The 24,962-nt window shown below is 45.1% G+C and overlaps 2 protein-coding genes across 7 annotated transcripts; one reads left to right on the top strand and one right to left on the bottom strand.

The window, feature by feature from the left end:
- The first annotated feature begins 14,692 nt into the window (after positions 1-14,692).
- LOC123168675 (acyl-coenzyme A oxidase 2, peroxisomal) lies at positions 14,693-23,197 on the top strand. 3 transcript variants are annotated; one of them, XM_044586540.1, is made up of 7 exons: positions 14,694-15,220; positions 16,273-16,388; positions 16,553-17,436; positions 17,704-17,883; positions 17,961-18,127; positions 18,577-18,700; positions 18,810-19,319. In XM_044586540.1, exons 1-7 carry the CDS (start codon positions 14,757-14,759, stop codon positions 18,963-18,965), a joined length of 2,091 nt encoding a protein of 696 aa, XP_044442475.1. In that variant the 5' UTR covers positions 14,694-14,756; the 3' UTR covers positions 18,966-19,319. The 3 variants fall into 3 exon arrangements, with proteins under 3 accessions (XP_044442477.1, XP_044442476.1, XP_044442475.1); XM_044586542.1 differs by lacking the exons at positions 18,577-18,700; positions 18,810-19,319 and adding an exon at positions 23,155-23,197 and having other exon boundaries at positions 14,693-15,220; XM_044586541.1 differs by lacking the exon at positions 18,577-18,700 and having other exon boundaries at positions 14,693-15,220; positions 19,270-19,319.
- On the bottom strand, positions 20,727-24,627 carry LOC123168677 (uncharacterized). 4 transcript variants are annotated; one of them, XM_044586543.1, is made up of 8 exons: positions 23,683-24,627; positions 23,486-23,566; positions 23,342-23,401; positions 22,785-22,828; positions 22,585-22,627; positions 21,330-21,413; positions 21,145-21,246; positions 20,727-21,072 (listed from the first exon to the last, which is right to left on the bottom strand). In XM_044586543.1, exons 1-8 carry the CDS (start codon positions 24,436-24,438, stop codon positions 20,947-20,949), a joined length of 1,296 nt encoding a protein of 431 aa, XP_044442478.1. In that variant the 5' UTR covers positions 24,439-24,627; the 3' UTR covers positions 20,727-20,946. The 4 variants fall into 4 exon arrangements, with proteins under 4 accessions (XP_044442478.1, XP_044442480.1, XP_044442479.1 ...); XM_044586545.1 differs by having other exon boundaries at positions 21,163-21,246; XM_044586544.1 differs by having other exon boundaries at positions 21,330-21,401.
- Positions 24,628-24,962: the final 335 nt, after the last annotated feature.

Below are 24,962 nucleotides of genomic sequence, written 5' to 3'. Positions count from 1 at the left end.
ATACCAACGATCGAATCTCGGGCAAGTAACATACTGATAGACAAAGGGAATTGTATACGGGATTGATTGAATCCTCGACATCGTGGTTCATCCGATGAGATCATCGAGGAGCATGTGGGAGCCAACATGGGTATCCAGATCCCGCTGTTGGTTATTGACTGGAAAGTCGTCTCGGTCATGTCTGCGTGTCTCCCGAACCCGTAGGGTCTACACACTTAAGGTTCGGTGACGCTAGGGTTGTAGAGATATTAGTATGCGGTAATCCGAAAGTTGTTCGGAGTCCCGGATGAGATCCCGGACATCACGAGGAGTTCCGGAATGGTCCGGAGGTAAAGATTTGTATATAGGAAGTCCAGTTTCGGCCACCGGGAAAGTTTCAGGGGGTCACCGGTATTGTACCGGGACCACCGGAAGGGTCCCGGGGGTCCACCGGGTGGGGCCACCTATCCCGGAGGGCCCCATGGGCTGAAGTGGGAAGGGAACCAGCCCCTGGTGGGCTGGTGCGCCCCCATGGGCCTCCCCTGCGCCTAGGGTTGGAAACCCTGGGGGTGGGGGCGCCCCACCTGACTTGGGGGGCAAGTTTCCCCCCTTGGCCGTCGCCCCCCTTGAGATTGGATCTCTAGGGTCGGCGCCCCCCCCACAGGGCCCCTATATAAAGAGGGGGGAGGGAGGGCTGCGCACCCAAGCCCCTGGCGCCTTCCTCTCCCCCCGTAACACCTCTCCCTCTCGCTGAGCTTGGCGAAGCCTTGCCGAGATCCCCGCTGCTTCCACCACCACGCCGTCGTGCTGCTGGATCTCCATCAACCTCTCCTTCCCCCTTGCTGGATCAAGAAGGAGGAGACGTCTCTCCCAACCGTACGTGTGTTGAACGCGGAGGTGCCGTCCGTTCGGCGCTAGATCGGATCTTCCGCGATTTGAATCGCCGCGAGTACGACTCCATCAACCGCGTTCTTGTAACGCTTCCGCTTAGCGATCTTCAAGGGTATGAAGATGCACTCCCTCTCTCTCGTTGCTAGCATCTCCTAGATTGGTCTTGGTGACACGTAGGAAAATTTTGAATTATTGCTACGTTCCCCAACAAAATTTCCATGTGATGCTCAACTCAAAATCCTACACCTACAAATCCCTTCGAGTGAAGCCATTGGAAATCTCATACAGTTCAGTCATATTCTTCAGTGACAGAGACGAAGTTCTTCTGGTCTTTGAGGAATTTGTTCTGACTGAGGAATTAGGAATTCGCCAGTGCGGATTGCCTACACAGTGAGGAACATGATAGCCCTGAGGAATTTGATACTCAAATTTCCGACCGTTGCTGTGCTATGCGTCAGTTGTCCCAAAATATCTACCCACCTAACGGTCATATCATTGAAGGTCATTTATGTCTTATCATGCCGGGCTGCTCCCTAGGCTATAATAGCCACCCCCTACAACCACTAGCTGGTTGGCTGCTCCGAGAGAAACTGACACTTGTCATTTGAGAGCGTCCCATCCTCCGAGGACTTTGAGTGAAAATCATCAAGTGAGGAAAAACCCCAAACCCAAACACCTACAAACCCAAAGTGATTGAGCATCACTGAAGAGATTGAACCTGCGTGGATCCGACGCGTGTTACCTTTGAAGACTATGCTTCTTCCAGACGGTTAGGCGTCATGGTCTAGAGCATCCAAGAGGAAATTGTGGATCGCCGAGTAACCGAGTTTGTGAAGGTTCGGAAGTCACCTGAAGACTTACCACGAGTGATTGGACGAGGTCTGTGTGACCTTAGTTCAAGGAGAATACGGTGAGGACCGTGTGTCCGGGACTGGGTGTCCTCAGGTTTAAATACCTAGCCGCTCCAACCAGATGTACAACTGAGACAGCAGTTGGAACTGGTCTACCAAATCATTGTCTTCACCAAGCCAACTGGTTCTATTTCCTCAACTCTTTCATTTCCTCATTCATGTGTTGTGCAATTGTTCATATCTGCGTTTGAAGACTTTGACGGAAGACTTTCTCAATCTCCTCAGTTCAATTTCCTCAGTCTGTTTGTCTTCATCCTGTCTTATCCTGTGTTTACACTTTCTGTACTCTGTGCTTATTTTCATTTCATCATGATGACTATGCTTGTGTTCTGCTATGCATACTTTTGAGTACTTATTCCGCTGCAAGTAGTTCTTCGCTAAGGAATTTCCTCACCCACAAATTCCTCAGTGAAGAATTTATAAAAATCGCCTATCCAGCCCCCCTCTAGTCGATATAATGCACTTTCAATTGGTATCAGAGCAAGGTACTCCCTTGTTCTGTGTGATTTTGGTTTAACCACCTGGAGTTTTAGTTATGTCGACCGCAGGTATGATCAAGGTCTCTGCAGGGTGTCCTACCTTCGATGGGACGGACTACCCCTACTGGAAGAATAAGATGCGAATGCATCTTGAGGCAATTGATAACGATCTCTGGTATGTTGTGGAAAAAAGGTGTTCCCTCTGTCTCACCCTCACTGAACGCTGCCGATGTGAAGAGATTCAAGCAACTTGATTCTCAAGCGAAGAATATCATATGTGGCCATCTGAGCAAAGGACAGTATGGAAGAGTGAGTGCTTTGGAAACTGCTAAGCTTATCTGGGATAGGCTGTCCAAAGTAAATGAAGGGGTCTCAACACAGCGTGACTCTCGAGTTGATGTTCTTCGCAATCTCTTCAACCGCTTCAAAAGACTCGACAATGAGAATGTTCAACAAACCTTCGATCGCCTCAGTGACATCTCAAATGAGCTTCAAGCACTTGGTGCCACTGACATCACCGACCACGAGGTGGTGAAGAAACTGCTGAGATCGCTTGATTCCTCATTTGATACTCTGGCCTTGATGATACAAGAGTGTGCTGATTACAAGTCACTTGATCCCGCTGATATCCTCGAAAGGCTAAACACTCATGAGTTCCAGATTGCTGAAAAAAGAGATCTCTATGGTTCGAGCTATGGCAGATCACGTGCACCGAAGGCCAAGGTAGTTTCTGAATCTGAAGATGAAGACTCTGAAAGCAGTCTTGGTGATCCTGAAGAACTGAGCATGATCTAGCACTGCTTGTGAAGAAATTCCAGAAACTCTCAAGACGTGGTCGCTTTGGAAGACCCTCAAGGAGCAATGATTCCTCATCCAGTGACTACAAGAAGAGGCTTTGTCACAAATGCAAGAAACCAGGACACTACATTCAAGACTGTCCTCAGTGGGAAAAGGAATCAAAGAAGAAGAAATACAAGGATTACAGTTCTGATGATATGAAGAAAAAGAAGAAATTCTCAAAATCTTCATCATCAAAATCCTCAAAGTCTTCATCTCACAACAAGAGTAACTCCAAGAAGGCTCGGGCATTCATTGGCAAGGAAATGGACTCTGAGGCTGAATCTAAAGAAAATGAGGAAGAGGAGGCATCTGAGAATTCCGAATCCGGTGTGGCGAGCCTAGCCCTCGCTACTGCATTCGTCAGCAAGTCTATCTTCAACTCTGAAGAAAATGATCTCACCAACAAGGCTGATGAAGGCAATGATGACTACGCTCCCACCTATTGCTTCATGGCAAAGGGTGCCAAGGATGATCAACCCAAAGCCACTGAGTGGGTCCTCGATAGTGGATGTACAAATCACATGACTGGTGACAAGAATCTATTGATTGATGCTCCCTTATCACCATCGCATCTGAAGCATATCATCTTCGCTGACAAAGGCAAAAGTCAGGTATTGGGTCTAGGTAAGGTTGCGATCACAAAGGATCGACACATGGACAAAGTCATGCTTGTCGAGTCCTTAGGATACAACCTCATGTCTGTCTCAATGCTTTATGATCTTGATATGGTAGTTGTCTTTGGCAAGTATCGTTGTGTTGTGACTATGGAAGCTGACAATTCCAAAGTCTTCGAAGGCTTTAGGAGAGGAGACTTGTATATTGTTGATTTCTCTACAGGACCGCAACCAGCCATGTGCCTACTTGCAAAAGCTTCAGAAGGATGGCTATGGCATCGACGACTTGGTCATGCAGGCATGACGAATTTTCACACGCTTGCGAAGAAGAAGCATGTCATTGGCATTGAGAATGTCAAATTCCTCAAGGATCGCCTGTGTGGAGCTTGTGAAGCTGGAAAGATGACCAAGGCTAAGCATCCAGCGAAGACTATCATGACCACTACTCGACCATTCGAATTGCTTCACATGGACCTCTTTGGTCCTAACCATTACTCAGCTGTCACAAATGATGCATCTCTCTATGGGCTTGTTATTGTTGATGATTACTCTCGTTACACATGGGTACACATTGTTACTTACAAACATGAAGTGCAGGAAGTCTTCAAACGATTTTCCTCGAGGGCTTCAACCAACTTTGGTGTGAAGATCAAGCACATCAGAAGTGACAATGGAACTGAGTTCAAGAATTCTGGTCTTGATGACTATCTTGATGAACTTGGTATTACTCATGAGTTATCTGCTCCTTACACTCCTCAGCAAAATGGCGTCGTGGAGCGCAAGAACAGAACTCTTGTTGAGATGGCTCGCACTATGCTTGATGAGTACAAGACGCCTCGTCACTTCTGGATTGAGGCAATTTATATTGCGTGCCACATCATCAACAGGGTATATCTTCACAAACTCTTCAAGAAGACTGCCTATGAACTCCTCACTGACAAGAAACCCAATGTGAGTTATTTCAAAGTCTTCGATGCTAAATGTTGGATTAGAGATCCTCGTCACAATGCTAAATTTGCACCGAAAGCACATGAAGGTTTTATGCTTGGTTACGGAAAGGACTCCCACACCTACAGAGTCTTCAACACCGTTCTTCACAAGGTTGTTGAAACTGTAGATGTGCAGTTCGATGAAACTAATGGCTCGCAAAGAGAGCACCTACCCTCTGTGATAGATGAACCAGCACCTGAGGAAACTATCAAGTTCAAGGCTACTGAGGATGTCATTCCTACCGAAGAATCTGCTGAAGAATTCATTCCAGAACGTGAAGAACGTCGAGCTAATGCACCTGAAGAAATTGCTGAAGAAAATGCTGATCAAATTCCTCGACGACAACCTACTCATCCTCGCGTTGCAAAAGAAGTGCAAGTTGAGAAGATCATCGATGACATTGAAGCACCAGGTCCTCTCACACGCTCAAAAGCTTCACATTTATCTAACTTTTGTGGGCACTATGCTTTTGTCTCTATCTCAGAGCCCACTAAGGTAGATGAAGCATTTCTGGAGCCTGAGTGGATTCAGGCCATGCAAGAAGAATTACATCAGTTCAAGCTCAACAACGTTTGGGAACTGGTCAATCGTCCAGATCCTCGCAAACACAATATCATTGGCACAAAGTGGATCTACCGCAACAAGCAAGATGAAAATGGCCTTGTGGTGAGGAATAAGGCACGGCTAGTAGCTCAAGGCTACACACAGGTTGAAGGAATTGATTTCGATGAAACTTTTGCACCTGTTGCTAGACTTGAAGCTATTCGCATATTACTTGCTTATGCTAACCATCATGATATCACCTTATATCAAATGGATGTGAAAAGTGCATTCCTCAATGGTAAGCTTGAGGAAGAAGTATATGTTGCTCAACCCCCAGGTTTTGAAGATCCTAAGCATCCTGACAAAGTCTTCAGACTAAATAAGGCCCTCTATGGCCTCAAGCAGGCCCCTCGGGCGTGGTATGATACTTTGAAGGAATTCCTCATGAAGAAAGGCTTCAAACCCGGTTCACTCGACCCTACTCTTTTCACTAAATCATATGATGATGAATTGTTTGTATGCCAAATATATGTTGATGACATCATCTTTGGCTGTACTGACCAACGTTATAGTGATGAATTTGCCTATATGATGAGTGAAGAATATCAAATGTCTATGATGGGAGAGTTGAAATTCTTCTTAGGTCTTCAAATTCGTCAACAGCGCAATGGCATATTCATATCTCAGGAGAAATACCTCAAGGATGTACTGAGGAAATTCGGCATGCAAGATTGCAAAAGCGTCAAAATTCCTATGCCCACAAATGGCCATCTGTGCACTGATGAAAATGGTATTGACTTCGATCAAAAGGTATACCGCTCCATGATTGGTTCTTTATTGTACTTATGTGCATCTAGGCCAGATATTATGCTTAGTGTTTGCATGTGTGCCCGATTTCAAGCTACACCGAAGGAATCACACCATAAGGCTGTGAAGCATATTCTTCGATATCTAGCTCACACACCAACACTAGGATTATGGTACCCCAAGGGCTCGGCTTTTGATCTCGTTGGATATTCTGACTCTGACTATGCTGGTGATCGTGTGGATCGCAAGTCAACATCTGGTACATGTCATTTCCTCGGACGATCTTTGGTCTGTTGGTCCTCGAAGAAACAGAACTGCGTATCACTGTCTACTGCTGAAGCTGAATACATTGCTGCTGGTTCTTGCTGTGCTCAATTGTTGTGGATGAAGCAAACCCTCAAGGACTACGGCGTCAACGTGAAGAATGTGCCTCTCTTCTGTGACAATGAGAGTGCCATCAAGATTGCTCACAACCCAGTTCAGCACTCGAAGACAAAGCACATTCAGATCCGTCATCATTTTCTTCGCGATCATGTGTTGAAGGGCGACATTTCTATTGAGCATGTGAAGACTGAAGAACAGCTAGCCGATATCTTCACAAAGCCCTTGGATGAGAAGAGATTTAGCAAGTTGCGGTGTGAGCTAAATATCTTAGAATCTTCGAATGTTCTTTGAAAAGGACACTCATCCTAACACTTATGCAAAATTGATGACTTTAGATGTGCAACACATGAAGAAACGTTTTTCTTCAATCAATGAAGAATAACACTCTAAGTGTGAAGAAATTAATGAAGAATTTGATTCTCAGAACCCTACGACAATTGTACGCGGTGTCTGAAATCATCATTCTTATACGGTGGGTCACGCCACCACAAAAGTTGAAAATCTTCAATTTGAGTTTTTCCTCAGTTTTGAAATTCCTAGTTGTTCATATTCTTCAACTTTGCAAAATCTTCACTGTTTCCGTCGTTTCTCTTCATTGGCTCTATATATATATATATATATATATATATATATATATATATATATATATATATATATATATATATATATGAGTTTATGTCCTCTACAGCATTCACTTATGGCTATTCTTCAAGTTGCTATTTCTGCTAAGTGAATGTGATCGGACCCTTCCCCCTCTATGCTATACTCAACCCAATCTATTCACAAATTCTTCATGTGCGTTCTATTTGAAACTCGTTCAAAATCTTCACTGTGTCCTTGTCAGCTGAAGAATTTGCGAACGGAACTTTTAACTTATCCTATCCAAATTTTCGGCTTTGCCGCTCAAACCGTTCCGCTTCCCACGATATACTTATCTATTCACCCACGATCTAACACGATCTCCACCTCTCAGTACGTGGGTGACACATGTCATGCGAATGAGAAGGGTCAGGGGCACGTTCGTCCAATTTCTTCGGGCGAACCGTTTTTCACCGTGGCTATAAATACCCCCTCTCCCCTTCCTCACTTCTTTTACTCCGCTCGACCTCTCTCCAGCTCGAGCTTCTCAAACCCTAGCGCCGCCGCTACATCATCGTCGCTGGTGAGGAAGAGCTTCACTGCCTCGACCTCGTCGTCGCCGTACTCACGCCGGCCGCGGAAATCTTCACTCCGCCGCCGCCGTAGCCGTCTTCCTCCGCCAAGTTAGGGCGTGGAAGATCTGCACAGACGAGCTTCACTTCTCCACATCCCAGTTCGTCGTGTTCTTCGTTCAGGGTAATTAAAAGTTACTTTTACTGTCCACTTTGATTCAAATGTTTACCACAAAATCTTCAAAGGTGTTTTTTCTACAAATCCTCACACACTAAACACCTCACATGTCATCTGCTCTTGATTCGTTTCTCTAAGCATCACTTTTCTTCAAGATTCCTCAATTGTGTGGATCTTCGATCTATACAACTCTGGAACCTAAGACAAAGAACGCTTAGTGAAATTCTTCAAGACTCATCTGGTCAAATTCCTCAAACTTGTTCTTATTGAAAAACCTTCTGAGAACGCATATGACCTCTCCAAATTCCTCGCAACTATACTCTGTTCACAGGTACTCATGTCCGCTGCTGAATCACTAGGTTCTCATCAACTTAACTCATTTGCAGCGTTCCTTGAAGAAAAGTTGCATACTTCTTCAGAGAGTTCAATTGTTCAAATTCCTCAACTGAAGAAAATGGCTACTGAAAAGAGGCCACAGAAAGGAGGAAAGAAGCCTGAGGTCAATACTGCCTTTGAAATCCCTGAGGACATTTATGCGGGGTACTGCACACCCTCTGAGGAAGATAAGAATCAGCGCAAGGTGCGCATTCAGAGGATAGAAAGGAGATGGGCAAAAGAGTGGAGGGAGTACAGGTATGTGACTCCAAAGTACATGAAGAACTTCGCTGTTACTCCTCCATGCTCAAGACCTCCATTGGCACCTGGCCAAGAGGCAGATCCCACTAGCATCAAGCGCGGTGAGGATTTTCCTGAAGAATGGGCCAAGCGCCAAGCCAAGTTGGCCAAACAGGCAAAAGATGTAGTGAAGAAATTCAACAAAGATTCCACTGCTGCTGCTGAGGCCTTTGTACGGCCGAAGAAATCCATGCCAAAGAAGCCTGCGCACAAGCCAAGTGCCTCTTCTTCAATGCCCTCACGGCCAATTTCCTCAGCTCAGCCCTCACGGCCAATTCCTCAAGCCGCTCCTGCTCCTCCAAAGTCCTCAGCTGCTCCGACAAAATCCTCAGCACCTGTGCATCTTGCCACGTGCCAAAGGACTACAGGCATCTCTATTGCCTCAGGAGCTTCAGCTAGTTCCTCAGCTGCACCAAAGTCTTCAACATGACCCTCTCTGCTAAAGACAAAGACAACTACTGGATGAGGCTCTCGCCCAAGTCCTCAGAAGAAGCAGGTCGCCTTCCAAGTACCATCTGATGAAGACGAAGCTGATGATGAAGAACTTGCTGAAATCATCAGAGACAGGCAAGTCAGGGCCGCTAGAGCCAAGGGCACAGAAGTGCCACTGCTTTTGGATCCAAAGCTGATCCTCGACTATATTGATCTCTGGCACAAGGACCCAAACACTCCTATGCCTGATTTCAAGTTGACACCTGGCCAAAGTCACATGCTGACCCATTTCATCAGTGAAGAAAAATGGAAATATGAGAAGGCCAGGCAACTCAAGAAAGCACAGTACAGGAAGGAGAAGTTCCTGAAGAACAACGTTGTCTCTATGACAACTGATGAACTTGTAAAGCTCCAGTCTGAAATCAAAGTCCTCAGCGATGATTTCAACGCTTACTATGCTGATTGGAAAGGAGCCAAGGTCAGGTTCGTCAATCTGACGAAGACACTCACTTCAAGTGTCGCTGCCCCTGTGCATATTGAAGTCACTCAAGCTGAAGCATCTGCTCAGCAAACTGAAGAACATGCCAGCACCACTGATGACAATCAGGCTGCTGAAGATAATGTGAGTTCCAGGGCACCCACTAGCGGTGCGCCTGAAGAAAATGAAGAGGTCAGGGCAACTGCATCAGTTGTGCCTGAAGAAAATGAACCAAATTCCTCTGCTCCTCCTGCGTCTACTCCAACTCCAATCCTTCCATTTGCATCTGATGTGAAGAAGACCAAGGTTGCAGAGCGTGCGGCTGCAGAGCGTGCAGCTGTGAAGAAAAGGAAAGCATCAGCTTCTTTAGATTCTTCTGCTCCAAAGAAAATGAAGCCTATGACCAGCTCTTTTGAAAACCCGATTGATGCTGTTCCAATCTCAACCATGCCATCAAAGGACCTTGTTCCTTTTGGTGAAGAATATGTGATCCCTAGCGGATCTGATGAAGAAACTCCTTCTGCTGCTACGTCAGAGCAGATGGATGAAGAAATTGAAGTGGATGAAATCCCTTCAACCCCAGTGGTTTCCTCGCCTGTGCCTCAGTTTACTGCTGAAGAGGCCGGCGTTGAAGAAATTGAAGATGAAGATGTGGACATTGGATGTACCACCCCTTTGATGAATGATGACTTTTGGGAAAGTCAGCATCCCAATTCTCCACTCTTCACTCCACTGCAGCAAATTCCTCAGTCCCCAGTCACTACAGTTCAAATGGGATCTGATGAAGCTCATGAAGACATTCCAGCCGCTAGTGCTGAAGAAACTGAAAATGAAGAATTCCAGAACCAGGCTGCCACTGAAGAGGAACCAGAAATTCCTCAGCCTGAGGAACCTGAGATTGTGATTCCTGAGGTTGTGATGCAACTCACTAACACTCCTCTGCCCAAACCAAAGGATCCTTCTCCAGGAAGCAAAAATTCAAGACTGATGCCTTCTTTGGCGAGCATGTATTCTTCACTGATTACAACCCTTATGACTCTGCTCGCATAAGGAAGAGGCGTTTCTGGACTGCCAGCCAGGCAAATTTCTATTCCTCAGTGCTGTTCAACAAAGACAAAGTCTTCGATCATGAGCACATTCCTCACGTGGATATGGAATCTCTGCCGTGCTTCGTGCCAGTCCTCAGTGTTCTTCACGACGCTGGACTGTTAAACTTCTGCACTGACATCTGTGATTGGAATGAAGAACTTATTCTTCAATTCTATGCAACGCTGCACATCACCGGAAATTCTGAAGATGTGAATTCATGGGTGCTGGACTGGATGTCTGAAAACACTCACTACAAGGCACCAGCTACTGAATTGCTTCGTGCCTTACCTCTCAGTCCGCCCCTTGAAGGTGCTTGTTGCGTCTACAATGAACCTGAGCTAACCGATCACTACATGCAAGTGCTGATGAAGCCTTTGAAGCCAGGTCAGACCTCAAGAACAAAATTCCTTGTGAAGGAATTGCTGTATGTGCCTCGGACTGTCTATCGCATTCTGACGAAGACATTGAGTCCAATCAAGGGCCACGACTCAAATGAAGAAGAAGTCGTTGGCATCATGAAGAATCTGCTTTTCAATATCATTCATGGCATTCCCATCAACTTCCATGATTTCTTCATGAGGACTCTGGCTAATGTCGCCATGTCACCATTTGAGTTGAAGCCTTATGCACCTTGGATTATGAGATTCATCAGGACAAGGTCTTCACTCAACTATAAAGCTGATACACTGAACCATTGCAGCTACTTGCCCCCAATTGAAGTCCTCAAACGGACATTTTCCTCAGCTGATGAAAAGGGCAAGGCTACTGCTGTAATTGATGAAGGCAGTCGTCCATTGGATGGACAATTTCGCAAGGCTGCATCCTACTCCACCAATGATGACTCTGCCACCCATGACTCTGCCGCCAACGCACCCAAGCAAAATCCTCAAGGCACAGCACCCAGGGTGATGACTGACCGTGAGCTACTCCTCAGTCTTCACCAGAAGGTTGATCGCAATCATAAATGGGTCAAGCGTCAGTTTGGTTCAATTCTTCACAACATGACTGCTACCCACAATGCAGTGAAGAAAAACCACTACTACCTTCATGAAATCCTCAACCGCACCTGGGCTGTTCTGTCTCAAGTCTATAGTGAAGAAGATCTGAAGACAATGGGTCTCAAGGACGATCTTGACTGGGCTGCACCTCCTCCGAAGAAGTACAAGAAGGTCAAGGTTCCTTCCTTGGTGGCCAGCTCCTATTCTTCATCACGTGACACTGATGAAAATGAAGATTTGGACGACACTGCGGCAGGCCCTACTCCAACAACCGACCCCAACAACGCTGACGCTCCTTCATCACCTTGATATTCTTCAGGGGCGTTAGTCCTCATTTTCGACCCTTTTGGTCATTTGATGACAAAGGGGGAGAAATTTGAGTTAGTCTTCAAGCGGGTCTATTATATGGGCGTTTTTTTCTAAGTTGCAACTCTCGTTCTTTTGAAGACTTTGCTGGATCGAGTTGTAAACTTAAACTCTATGGTGACCTGATACTTTTGCTGTTTCTTCTGCATGCTTATTCCTCGTTAATGTTATTGCACGCATGCTGAATTACATCAGTCACCATATTTCATCATGCATTTCAAATTCTTCATATATTATGTCAAATGCGTGTATGAATTACAAGATATAGGGGGAGATCTCCATGATTCAACTCTTCAAGTGTGCATTGCTTCAAAAGCAAATTCCTCACTATGCACATCTTCAGGGGGAGTTCTTCTATATCTTGCAATCAAATTCCTCAATATCAGTATTTACACTTCATATGTTTATCCCCGTTGAAAACTTAACCTATATTGTCATCAATCACCAAAAAGGGGGAGATTGTAAGTGCATCTAGTGCCCCTTAGTGATTTTGGTGTATTGAAGACTTATAGGTTAAGGGACTAATGCGTTTGTGAGTGTACACAGATCTATAAGTCTATGAGGAGTTTGATAATTACAGAGAAAGTCGACCCCTAAAAATGAAGTTCTTCGACTGAAGACTTTGGATTTCTGAAGACTTTGAAAGTGAAGAAATTGGTGTGACCTTGAAGACTTGGTATTCATTTGAGGAATATGAAGCGTGAAGACTTTTGTTTTCGTAGTTTCATTTTCTCTTTCTTGAGTCATAGGAAACACCGTACTGTTAAAGGGGGTCGAGGAAATACTAAGGAAAAATTTCCATGTGATGCTCAACTCAAAATCCTACACCTACCAATCCCTTCGAGTGAAGCCATTGGAAATCTCATACAGTTCAGTCATATTCTTCAGTGACAGAGACGAAGTTCTTCTGGTCTCTGAGGAATTTGTTCTGACTGAGGAGTTAGGAATTCGCCAGTGCGGATTGCCTACACAGTGAGGAACATGATAGCCCTGAGGAATTTGATACTCAAATTTCCGACCGTTGTTGTGCTATGCGCCAGCTGTCCCAAAATATCTACCCACCTAACGGTCATATCATTGAAGGGCATTTATGTCTTATCATGCGGGCTGCTCCCTAGGCTATAAATAGCCGCCCCCTACAACCACTAGCTGGTTGGCTGCTCCGAGAGAAACTGACACTTGTCATTTGAGAGCGTCCCATCCTCCGAGGACTTTGAGCGAAAATCATCAAGTGAGGAAAAACCCCAAACCCAAACACCTACAAACCCAAAGTGATTGAGCATCACTGAAGAGATTGATCCTGCGTGGATCCGACGCTTGTTACCTTTGAAGACTGTGCTTCTTCCAGACGGTTAGGCGTCATGGTCTAGAGCATCCAAGAGGAAATTGTGGATCGCCGAGTGACCGAGTTTGTGAAGGTTCGGAAGTCACCTGAAGACTTACCACGAGTGATTGGACGAGGTCTGTGTGACCTTAGTTCAAGGAGAATACGGTGAGGACTGTGTGTCCTCAGGTTTAAATACCTAGCCGCTCCAACCAGATGTACAACTGAGACAACAGTTGGAACTGGTCTACCAAATCATTGTCTTCACCAAGCCAACTGGTTCTATTTCCTCAACTCTTTCATTTCCTCATTCCTGTGTTGTGCAATTGTTCATATCTGCGTTTGAAGACTTTGACGGAAGACTTTCTCAATCTCCTCAGTTCAATTTTCTCAGTCTGTTTGTCTTCATCCTGTCTTATCCTGTGTTTACGCTTTCTGTACTCTGTGCTTGTTTTCATTTCATCATGATGACTATGCTTGTGTTCTGCTATGCATACTTTTGAGTACTTATTCCGCTGCAAGTAGTTCTTCGCTAAGGAATTTTCTCACCCACAAATTCCTCAGTGAAGAATTTATAAAAATCGCCTATTCACCCCCCCTCTAGTCGATATAACGCACTTTCACATGTGGTTGCCTCCGCTTGGGCCACTCAAGGGAGCGGCCCCATATGACCCCTCCAAATATTTCGGAACCTTCTGGTACCTTTGAAAAATTACAAGACGCTCCCGTGCACTTTTGGGACACTCTCGGGCACTTGCAAGAGACACTCTCGGACCCATTCAAAACACTTCCGAAATCATCCGAAACTCTTTCGGAGCCATTCTCTCTTTCTCTTATATCCTCTAGTACTCAAATGAGTCACTAGTCGTTAAAGCATGTGGCCCTGCAGGTTCAGTGACATGTAGACATGACGTAGATCTGGATAAGAAGTGTAGTTGTGGCTCTGCGTCGGATTTGCCTTCCAATCTTAGGTACACTGCTTGGACTTACCATGGTGCTGGTCGCGCTCGTCTCTGCTGGCAACGGCCGACCAGCCTACCTCTCGAGCGCAATGGGCTAGAGCACGTGAGAGCGACGAAGGGCAGAAAAAGATGGGGGACTACCCCTGTCGTCGATAGAGAGGTCGTGACCGTCCCTTCCGTCACCGACGGAGCAGCCGCTGCTGTCAGACTCCATGGGTGGGAGCGAGTGCGGGTGGCAAGGAGGAACCGGTTGAGGATCGATTTATCTGTGTGTGTGTGGGGGGGGGTGTGTGTGTGTTAGTGTTTGGCGACCGTCGTCTAATGGTGTGTGACCAGCGTGGTCTTCACCAGGGCAACGCGCCATCTGACAGTGAGCCCCAGCGTTCTATTTTTCCCTCAAACACATGTAATCGACCGATCAAACGTTTTTGCAAACTGCCAGATGGGGTTTTGCAAAAAAAAATGTGACATGGTGAATTTTTTTTGATTTAGGGTCCACAAATATGATGGGTTTGTGGATTGGGGTGGAAGAAAGGGGTCCTTGGGGCCTACCAAGCAAGGCCGAGAGCAACGTCCTAACTTAACGGCCCCAACAACCTCGGCTTCGCTTTCTCACTCCCGCCCCGGCCCGCACCCGTTCCATCCAACACCTCACCGCCGTCGCCATGGCCACCATGTCCCGCTCCGGCTACGGCTCCGACGACGAAGACTCCACGCCGGCGATGCGCCGCCTCCGACGCCTCTCCCTCCACCTCCTACAGCCCTCCGATCGACCCGCTCCGGAGGGGGCCAATTCTCTGGTACCCGCCGCGTGCGCAGGGAGGCGGCGGGCGGGGGGCCTGGACGCGGACGCGGCGGCACTCACCGCGTACCTGCGCGGGCGGCACCGTGCGACGCAGGATCGGTTATACAGGTTCTTCGTCGAGCGGCCGGAGCTCCACACGCCCGTCGAGCTGCCCATGGCCGCCCACCGCGAGCTCTGCTTCCGGCAGATGGCAGCGCTCGTTCGCGAGGCCGGGGTGCGGCCGCTCAGCCTCATGGCAGACGACCCCGACGAGTACTTCGCCGTCATGGAGGCCGTCGGCGGGCTCGACATCTCCCTCGCCGTCAAGTTCGGCGTACAGTACAGGTTGGTTCGCTTTGCCTTTTTCACCGCGCGTGGCAGTTAATTTACTGGCAATTAAGTAATTCCCTCACAAATAAACTGGTAAAGAACACAACTCGATCCTGAATTTCTTCCATATGTTCCATATAGATATGGGGATTGTTAGTTGGTGGTTAACGAGAGGGTTCCATCTGAAAAAAAAGGTTAACTAGAGGGCTTACATAATTGCTTGATGTCACGAGGCGAACTTCGAACTACATCTATGGACCAGTTGTTAATTTGACTGTCGGTATCAGTAACTAAATCTTTTTGTTTTACTCTTTTGACTGTGAATAACACAAATCATACTGATCTTGACCATACTGATTATCCCATTCACGAGGATTCTAACTTGGAGCATGGTGAATGTGATTTATGAGTGTGGGCTTGGATCTGTTGATAACTTAATGCCCCAACCTACTTCATGGATCTGTTGATAGCATAACTGCAACCTACTTCATGTACGGTAGGCTGCAATTGCTCTCCTTTTGGGGGCAGGCACTTATGAGTGCGACAAGGACTCTGAAAACAGAGTTTCAGCACGAGGGCACATGGGTTCATATTTTGTGGTGGCTTGATAGTAGATGATAGCTTTTCGCTGCCGTAGCGTCGGCCTAATTAACTGTAGTGGCGAAAGAAGAAGCATTAATTCTTGATTAAGATGCTTGGTTTTCTACAACTTTGGTTATGGTTAGTTCATGAGCCATTTGATTGCCTACAGGGATGATTGCTTGCACAGTTTATTATTGTGAAATGTACCCATTCTGTTTCAAGTATTGGGATTATTTAGGGTATACATGCATCTAGAGTTTGGTTGGTGGTTCATTTCATACAACCTCAAACACTGCACCTTTTATCATTCTGGAATTCATGCAAAATGCCCTCAGCGGTATGTCGGATTATTTTATTTGAGGATCTTAGCAGGACAATAACACATCATTTGACATTTGTAACTATTATTTACTGGTTTTACGTGCTACCTTTTCCTTGTCTGTTCGTTGCTATAAATCCACTAACTTGCCTGCTTGTCAACGCAGTCTTTGGGGTGGTTCTATAATAAATTTGGGAACCAAGAAGCACAGGGAAAAGTACTTTGACAAAATCGATAATTTGGATTATCCAGGCTGTTTTGCTATGACAGAACTGCATCATGGTTAGATTATCTATTCAATTATTTCAACTGTATTGCTGATTTCTTGTCTGGTACTTTGATTGATTTGCAGTTTAACTGTCTATTGGGACTTCTGCAACACCTAGAACACTGTTTACAATAGTTTGAAAAGATTCCCTTCATTTATGTTTGTTGCTTTTCGACAGGATCCAATGTTCAAGCCCTACAGACCACTGCTACATTTGATTCAGTTACTGATGAGTTCATTATTGATACACCAAACGATGGAGCCATTAAGTGGTGGATTGGCAACTCAGCTCTTCATGGAAAATTCGCTACTGTTTTTGCGAGGTTAATTTTACCGCTTCAGGGAAAAGGAGGGGAACCTGCTGACATGGGAATTCATGCATTTATTGTCCCGATTCGGGACCTTGAAACCCATGCTGTTCTTCCTGGAATTGAGATCAATGATTGTGGGCACAAGATAGGCCTAAATGGTGTGGATAATGGTGCCCTGAGATTCCGTTCAGTTAGGATACCCCGTGACAATCTTCTGAACAGATTCGGTGATGTGGCGCGAGATGGAAAATACACAAGCAGTCTCCCCACAATTAATAAAAGATTTGCAGCAACCCTTGGTGAGCTTGTCGGGGGACGAGTTAGTCTTGCATATAGTTCTGTGGGTATACTCAAAGTTGCAGTAACCATTGCTGTTAGATATGCTTTACTGCGTCAACAATTTGGTCCACCTAAGCAGCCTGAAATCAGTGTGCTGGATTACCAATCTCACCAGCACAAACTAATGCCTATGTTGGCATCAGCGTATGCATTTCATTTTGCCAGGCGGTATTTGGTAGATAAGTACTCGGAAATGAAGAAAACCAATGACGAGGATATTAGCGCTGATGTCCATGTACTTTCATCTGGGTTGAAGTCCTACATAACTTCATACACAGCAAAATCTATTAGCATATGCCGAGAATCTTGTGGTGGCCATGGGTATGCTGCTGTAAATCGTTTTGGTGATCTGCGGAATGACCATGATATATTTCAAACATTTGAAGGAGACAATACAGTTCTGCTGCAGCAGGTACCAATCGGAATCCTTTACAAAGCTCATTTTTGTAATATTTGATGGGCAGGTTCACTGATAGTTGAAAGGCTAGTACTCCCTCTGTAAAGAAATATAAGATCGTTTAAACGGTCTTATATTTCTTTACAGAGGGAGTATCATATATTAAGAACTCACACTTAATTACATATTGTGGGTAGAAGTTTGGGTGAGTCATTTCATGTGATATGAAGTTACTTATACCTCAAATATTGTACTGTATCTCTTATCACAATGCTATTGTAGGTTGCTGGCGATCTCCTGAAGCAATATCAGCAAAAATTTAAGGGAGGAACACTCTCAGTCACCTGGAACTACTTGAGAGACTCCATGAGCACCTACTTGTCTCAGCCTAACCCCGTTACTGCTCGGTGGGAAGGGGAAGACCATCTAAGGGATCCTAAATTTCAGCTGGATGCATTCAGAGTGAGTCTTATCTTCATTATAATATCAGTAGCAATTGGGTAGAAGTCCTGCACTGATTGCATAAACTCTCTTCTCAGTACCGAACATCTAGACTACTGCATAGTGTTGCTGCTCGACTCCAGAAGCACATGAAGACACTTGGAGGTTTTGGTGCGTGGAACAGATGTTTAAACCATCTGCTCACGCTCGCGGAATCACACGTTGAGGCTGTCATCCTCGCAAGGTTTATAGAAGCAGTGAAGAGGTAGTCTTTGTGTCCTCAGTTACATTGTTCTTACCATCATTGCTTACTAGGTAGCTTGACACATTAGTTTTGCTAGTAAGATTTTGTTGAATACTTACAGTGAAGATTTGGTTGGTTGAGATCAGCGAAAGCATTGAAAAACCCTCCTGTCGCCCTGACTCCAGTTTACCACCCGTCGATCATGATTATTTGTGCTCGAGTTTTAGAATTATCCCTTGAAAAACCCTCCTGTCGCCCTTTGTATAGTATAGTTCTGTTGCAACTTCTGGTACCGAGGACTACTTTTTGTGTTCGAGCCCTATCCTCATTTTGTTGTTTAGCTGAACCACAAATAGAAATTAAAGGTGAACTATCAAAGCGCACTCTCACCAGATGTTGTGTTCGTAACCCTTTTGACTTTATCCAGTGAGGTTAATGCGACAACAATGACTTGTGATGTGTCTATGCAGCTGCCCTGATGCGAAAACACGTGAAGTACTGAAGCTGGTTTGCGACCTTTATGCGCTCGATAGGATCTGGAAAGACATCGGGACATATCGGAATGTAGACTATGTCGCGCCAAACAAAGCCAAGGTTTTTATATGCTTGTCATGAACCCCATAGTACAAAACTGCAATGTCAGTCCTTGGCTTGAGACCAGAACCAGGACCTGATGCTACTATGCTCCCCTGTATGCTTGCAGGCTATCCACAAACTGGTAGACTACCTCAGTTACCAAGTGAGGCTTGTTGCTCGAGAACTCGTCGACGCCTTCGATCTTCCAGATGAAGTCATCCGTGCGCCAATCGGCATGCAATCGGAGGCCTACGCTCAGTATACGCAGTGTGTCGGCTTCTAGACAAACAAACAAACAACATAGGCCTACCATATTCTACTGCAAGCCCAGACCGTTAGTCAAGAAGTTATATATAAACAAACTTCTATTACCTCTGTCCCAAAAAGCTTGTCTTAGATTTATGTAGATACGGATGTATCTAACACTAAAACATGTCTAGATAAATCCGTATCTTGACAAATCTAAGACAAGCTTTTTGGAACGGAGGGAGTATCATATATCCAACATAGTAAATCGAGTGTATAATAAGATAAGTAATAGACATGAGATGTGTATAAGTGATAATATTGTGAACAATTTTTGTCAGGCTGTGTTTTGGCAGCAACTCTGTGAATAAAGCTCGTCGCACGTGAGAAATTCTGTAGCTACAATGTCTGATGAATAATCTCTCTTCAGTCACGTGACAAACATGATGATGTGGCTGATCGGTTGGTTGAGAACATCATCAGGGATGAACTGTCCATCCTCACGGCAGTATGCTGAACTATAACAGTACATTTTTGCCGTAGCTGGAAAGAGACCACGCGATTCCTGATGAATTGCCTTTTATGTCATTGTGAAAAGGCTTTGATGTGATCATGGAAATGCCAGGAATGAATAAGGAAGCTGATATGCCTAACACTGAAGCAGAATTGCAGCAATAATACTTAGTCATGCATATGTATTGTACTCTGATAACTGATGAACTATAACCCAGATTTTGTATAACTGGAGCTATTGACAGATCATTAATGCATCCAGCCTCCAGTTCTCTTGTTCGACGGCACACATAAATCAAAGAATTTCTGAGAACTAGAGTACAAAAGAGACAAACGTATACTGTAATAATGTTACAAAAGACAGGATCATATCACTTCATCTTTTCAATCTGAATCCGAAATGTAAGCAGTGGAGATATAACCCTCCTATTCATTGACATGTCAGTCTCATCAGAATTATCTGATCGAGTATCTGTGTCCGAATAAGTTGAATTCAAATTTGAACTATTTCATTTCAAAACTTTTTGTTTGGATTGTAATATTTATATGTGAATTATTGTTGCATTGGAATATTTATCTTTCAATTATTGAAGAATTTTGCTATTTATCTTTCATTGTTTTTAGCACTCTAGGCATGGGGAAAAAAAATGAGCGGGCAGACATTTGGTGCCTACAGTTGGATGATCGGCACCTGGCCGGCTATCCGTGAACACGTCCAAAAGTGTCCGCGGACATTTGGTGCCATCCGTTTGGTGATCCGCGTTGGAGTTGCCCTAAACTCTGCCATACCTCCGTGGCGCTTGCAAGAAAGACATCATGTATTAGTAGTCGATGAATTAAATTGAAGAATCTTTTCTCAACTGAAGAATCACTGAATCTTTTCTAAACTCTGCCATAACCGTTAACGTTTGCGCCTCGCTAAGCATTATTCCTGGCATGGAAGGCATGCAAAAGGACGGAAAACAAGACACTGTCTTCACGAAGAGTTCGTGAGAGCAAAGCTCTAGATTCAACATTAATGTATGTAGAGAGAACTTAAACGATGGTGTAGTAATACCCTATGGTTAACAGAAAAGGGTTAATGGAATGCCGAAAATCAAACTTAAGCAAGTTTGAGTTTGGACAAAATGAATAGGACTTACATTTTGAGATGAGAGAGTAATGCCCCCAAAATTTAAAATATAGTTGACGGAAAAGGTTAAGAGAATGCAAAAAAAGAAAAAGAAAAAAGAGAAGGCGTGACTGGGACAATATACCAAGTCTACAACACTTGTCGATCAGTCAATTCCACCAATAATGAATCACAATCACCAAAAATCTTGTCAGGAAAACCACAATCATGCACCAGGAAGCCGAACAATAATGCTCATATTACAAAGGCCACAATTGCCACGCCGGCATGCTGTGGGTAATGGGGGAGCATTTGTAAGTTGTAACTAAAATGCTGCAAGTTCAGTCAGGGCACAAACTTTCAACTACAAACGAGTATGGTGGCATTCTACCTATCAACTAAAAGTTGCTTTGCCCAGCCATCGTGGAGGTCTCAGCGAAGGCTTGATTCCAAGCTTGGTCAGGAAGATTGTGTAGATTATGTGCAGTATGAAGACAAAGAATCCACAATTAAGTAGAAGCTGCCAAAGACAGGGAAGTTACTTTCTGAACTGGTTCATGCTATAGGTATAATTTGGCATGTTAAAAATTACCAGTGTCCCAAAGATTACATATATTGCATCCATGGATGGAACTGCGTTCATACCAGCCGCCGCCAGAATGTACGTTAAGGAGGCATGCACGTTAACGGTTATCTGAAATGATTAGTAGTCGATGAATTAAATTGAAGAATCTTTTCTCAACTGAAGAATCACTGAATAGAGTTGAATAGACATACCAATTGAAGAATGTTTTCTCGTATCAGGAACGATGAAACTAACACATATCCACAAGCTCCCACCGCACGGATCTGCAAAGCAAACTGTCAGCTGAAATTCAGTTTAAGGACTAAAAATAAGAGTAGCACAAATGTCAGATGGAAATGATCCGTCATGCGCGACGACGCGTCTTAGACAGGATAGCGCGCCACTGGTGTGCCAGCTATGTACCGGGTGGTGTGGAAAGAGGGGGGGGGGGGTTGTTAAGCTCTGAAAAGTGGGGGCAGCGTAGCATGTGTTGGGCTGTTGCCTATATTAACCCGTTTTTTATGCAGAAATGACTAAGTCTGAATTGAGGAATAAAGCTCTAAATTCTCCTCATACTTCCCCCTTGTTCTCATTCTGCTTCTTCCTCAAGTCAGGCGAACTAAGAGAGAGACCTCATGTCGGCAATCACACCGGAAAGGGGGTGTTACATGATCACTGGGCGAAATTCCGATATGGATCTAGTTTTAAGTCAATCTAGATCTTAGTATCTACTCCCTCCGTCCCAAATAAGTGACTCAACTTTGTAGAGTTGATTCACTTATTTTGGGACGGAGGGAGTATTTCTTACCAAATGATCTTGAATTTTGTTATTAGCAAAGCAGGCTGTTTATTTATTTCTACCCAATGATTCTGAATTCAGATATTATGTAGGCCTATCAACTACCCCCATTCTCCTCAAGGACACATGAGCTTATGCACCAGCATCTATTGTCTCTTGACTCTCTCCCACCTCTATTCTCCTATTACGAGGAAGTTTCGTTCAGTCATATTAGACATCATGTAAGTTAAGAAGAAACACCAACTGGCAATGATGTGCTTGCCAGAAGAGATATCAATTGCAATTTGCTACTTCATATGTTAAGAATAACGAAAAGAACATAAGCATGTTTGGTATTGGTTATAGTTTGCTTGGTAATTTTGTGATAAGGACTAGCACAAAGGTAACCCTCTATTGTGCAAGCAAAGAAATTTATTCCAAAGGATATCTAACAGGTGTACAAGAAAGAGCACAGAGATTTGCAACTATTAAAATCGTGAACTAGACAATTTGATTCATATTTCAAATAGAAACTACATAGTTATGTCAAACATTGCGAAAATATCAATGACCTAACTCTATGTAGATCTTTCACAAGGTAATGTTGTTCCGATCCTAAGCTATGTAATCCATATGTCATCAGCAATATATCTATAGACATGAAATACCAATTGAGAGAAGATATTTACAATTGAGCAGATTATGATGGAAGCAATCCAATCGGTCTCCAACCTGATGACAGAGGATGGGAAAAATGTTACGTTACTCAAAGTCAATAAAAACTGAGTGGAAGTTACAGCTGCATATATGCACATCTGATGCAAATCTATCATTAACTGTTAGTGACATATATGCCAACAGTGAAAGTGAATGCTTCACCTTTCCTCACCTCCACATAGTACCCATGGCTAGACCAACTACCCCGTGCATAAGCTGCAGGAAAACAAGCCCAAGAAATGTAAAAAATCTACTGAGTCATGACGAATGAACGAAGGGTTCTTTTAATCTTTCAAGTCCCAAAGAAGATACAAAACTAAAATAGACCAATATATACAAAAAAACTAAGGGAAAAAGGGTAGATTACCAACAACACCAAAACTTAAGTACTAAGATGAAAAAAGGAATACTGTTGTTCGATGATTGATGAATGTTAACCTTTATTTACTGTCGCAGCTCACCATCTCTACTTACAGATTTTTTTTTCACTCGGTATATTGATCTCTTTGGGTGGTAAGATACGCTGATTTATTTTGTTCCAGGATACGGAGCTATTGTTCGTTTCAATGACAATGATGTTGAAGCCCCCGATGCAACACTCGATTGCAGCACCAACATCAGTTAGTTTCAAGGTAAATATGTGAGTTGCCAACTTTAAATGTTCTGAACCAAACACATGTCACTGGCACAACGATGATATGAACCATATGCCACAAAAGAGATGCTTACCAGATAAGTCGATGCTTTGACAGGGCCAGACAATGTGAAGAGCAGTAAAACAGTAGCCACCTGATGAGGCAATGCCATCAACTAAACTAAAGTAAAATATATGAAAGCTATATAATGCCAAGTGAACCATTTGATCAGACTCACCATTGTTTTCCTGCCAGCTTCTAATCCCCATCTCAAGGAGGAGATGACTATCGGCAATGGAAAAAAGCAGCTGAAGTAATTCTGCATCAGCAAAAGAAGACAGCAGCTTCATGCATCAACAGTCAAATAAATGAATTTATAGAAAGACAAAAGAAACAGATCAGCATTGCACAGCGGAGTGAAAGAAGGATGCGGACCTCGATGGCGAGGGAGTTGCTGAGGAAGTAGGCGAGGCCAGCAACGGATGCGAACATGGCGCACTCGACGAGCCGCCGTGTCTTGGTGAGTGCATTGTCCAGGTCCGCGTCTTCCTCGTCCTCGTCGACGCCCCCTCGTTCCTCTCCGGAGGCGGCTCGGCTGGCGGCGGCCTGGAGCGGAGGGATTCGGGTTCTGAGCGCGGTGACGGTGGATTGGAAGGAGAGCTCTGGGAGCGGAGAGGCGGCCAACTGGCGAGGGAAGGCGGGGTGGGATCCCGGCGGAGAGAAGCGGGGGCAAGGATGGAGGCGAAGGCGAAGCATAATAAGAATCAGGCGGAGGCGGAGGCGGCGAGGTGCCCGGAAAATGGCCGGCGGGGAGGTGGCGGGCGCGTGGGGGCGAGGCGGAGGCAGAGGCTGCGATTCGGTTGCGATAAGGATCGGACGGTGCCGGTTAAGTCTCGCGGAGATAAGAGGAAACCACCATGGCTGGTCCGCCCAGACTGAACACAAAAGTGAAATGCCACTGCTGCAGCTGCCGACCGCGTGTGGCGCCGCTGCGGCGTCGTCGGCGTCGGGCCCCTTCTCGCTCTCGCGGCCGCCGCCCTCCCGGCTGCGCGCGTCGCACGTCCTCTTCGCCTTCCCTCGCCTGAGGAAATACGGCCGCCGGAGCCGCGAGCCGGTACCCACCACCCTCGACGACGACGACGAGGAGGCGGATGACGACGACGACGTGGAGGAGGCGGTTGACGAGGACATCTTTCTCAAGAACCGGCCCAAGCCGGCCGGTTTCGGCGTGGGGAAGACCTACACCACCGATGTCGAAGAGCAGCTTCTCCGGGAGATGGGCATCGGCGGCGCCGGGCGCAAGAGCAACTCGGCTCCGCCCAAGAGCGTCAAAACCAACGGCTCGGCCACAGAAACCGGCGCAGGTTAGCTCCCTCTGCGTTCTCATCAGCTCACTACGTCGTAGCATTTGTTCCTTCAGTATATAAAGCTAATGCTACAATGTTCTGCAGGAATATTAGTAAATTACATGTCAAAAGTCAACTCGCTAAAGATAATTTCACCCTAAATAACTTATGTGTAGTACAGTAGTTACTAGCAACTTCCCATTTTATATCATAAAGAAACGAAATAACTTATGTATATTAGTAGATAAATGTAAGACGTTTTGGCGGATTAATCCGAACTGCTTGAACAGCTTACATTTAAAGACAGAGGTAGTACTTACAAGGGCCACAAATGTGGCCAACTAGTGGATAACTTCAAAAAGTAAATAA

This window comes from Triticum aestivum, chromosome 7D, assembly GCF_018294505.1.
Source record: "Triticum aestivum cultivar Chinese Spring chromosome 7D, IWGSC CS RefSeq v2.1, whole genome shotgun sequence".
Classification (NCBI taxonomy): domain Eukaryota; kingdom Viridiplantae; phylum Streptophyta; class Magnoliopsida; order Poales; family Poaceae; genus Triticum; species Triticum aestivum.
This window is presented reverse-complemented; position numbering and strand designations above follow the sequence as displayed.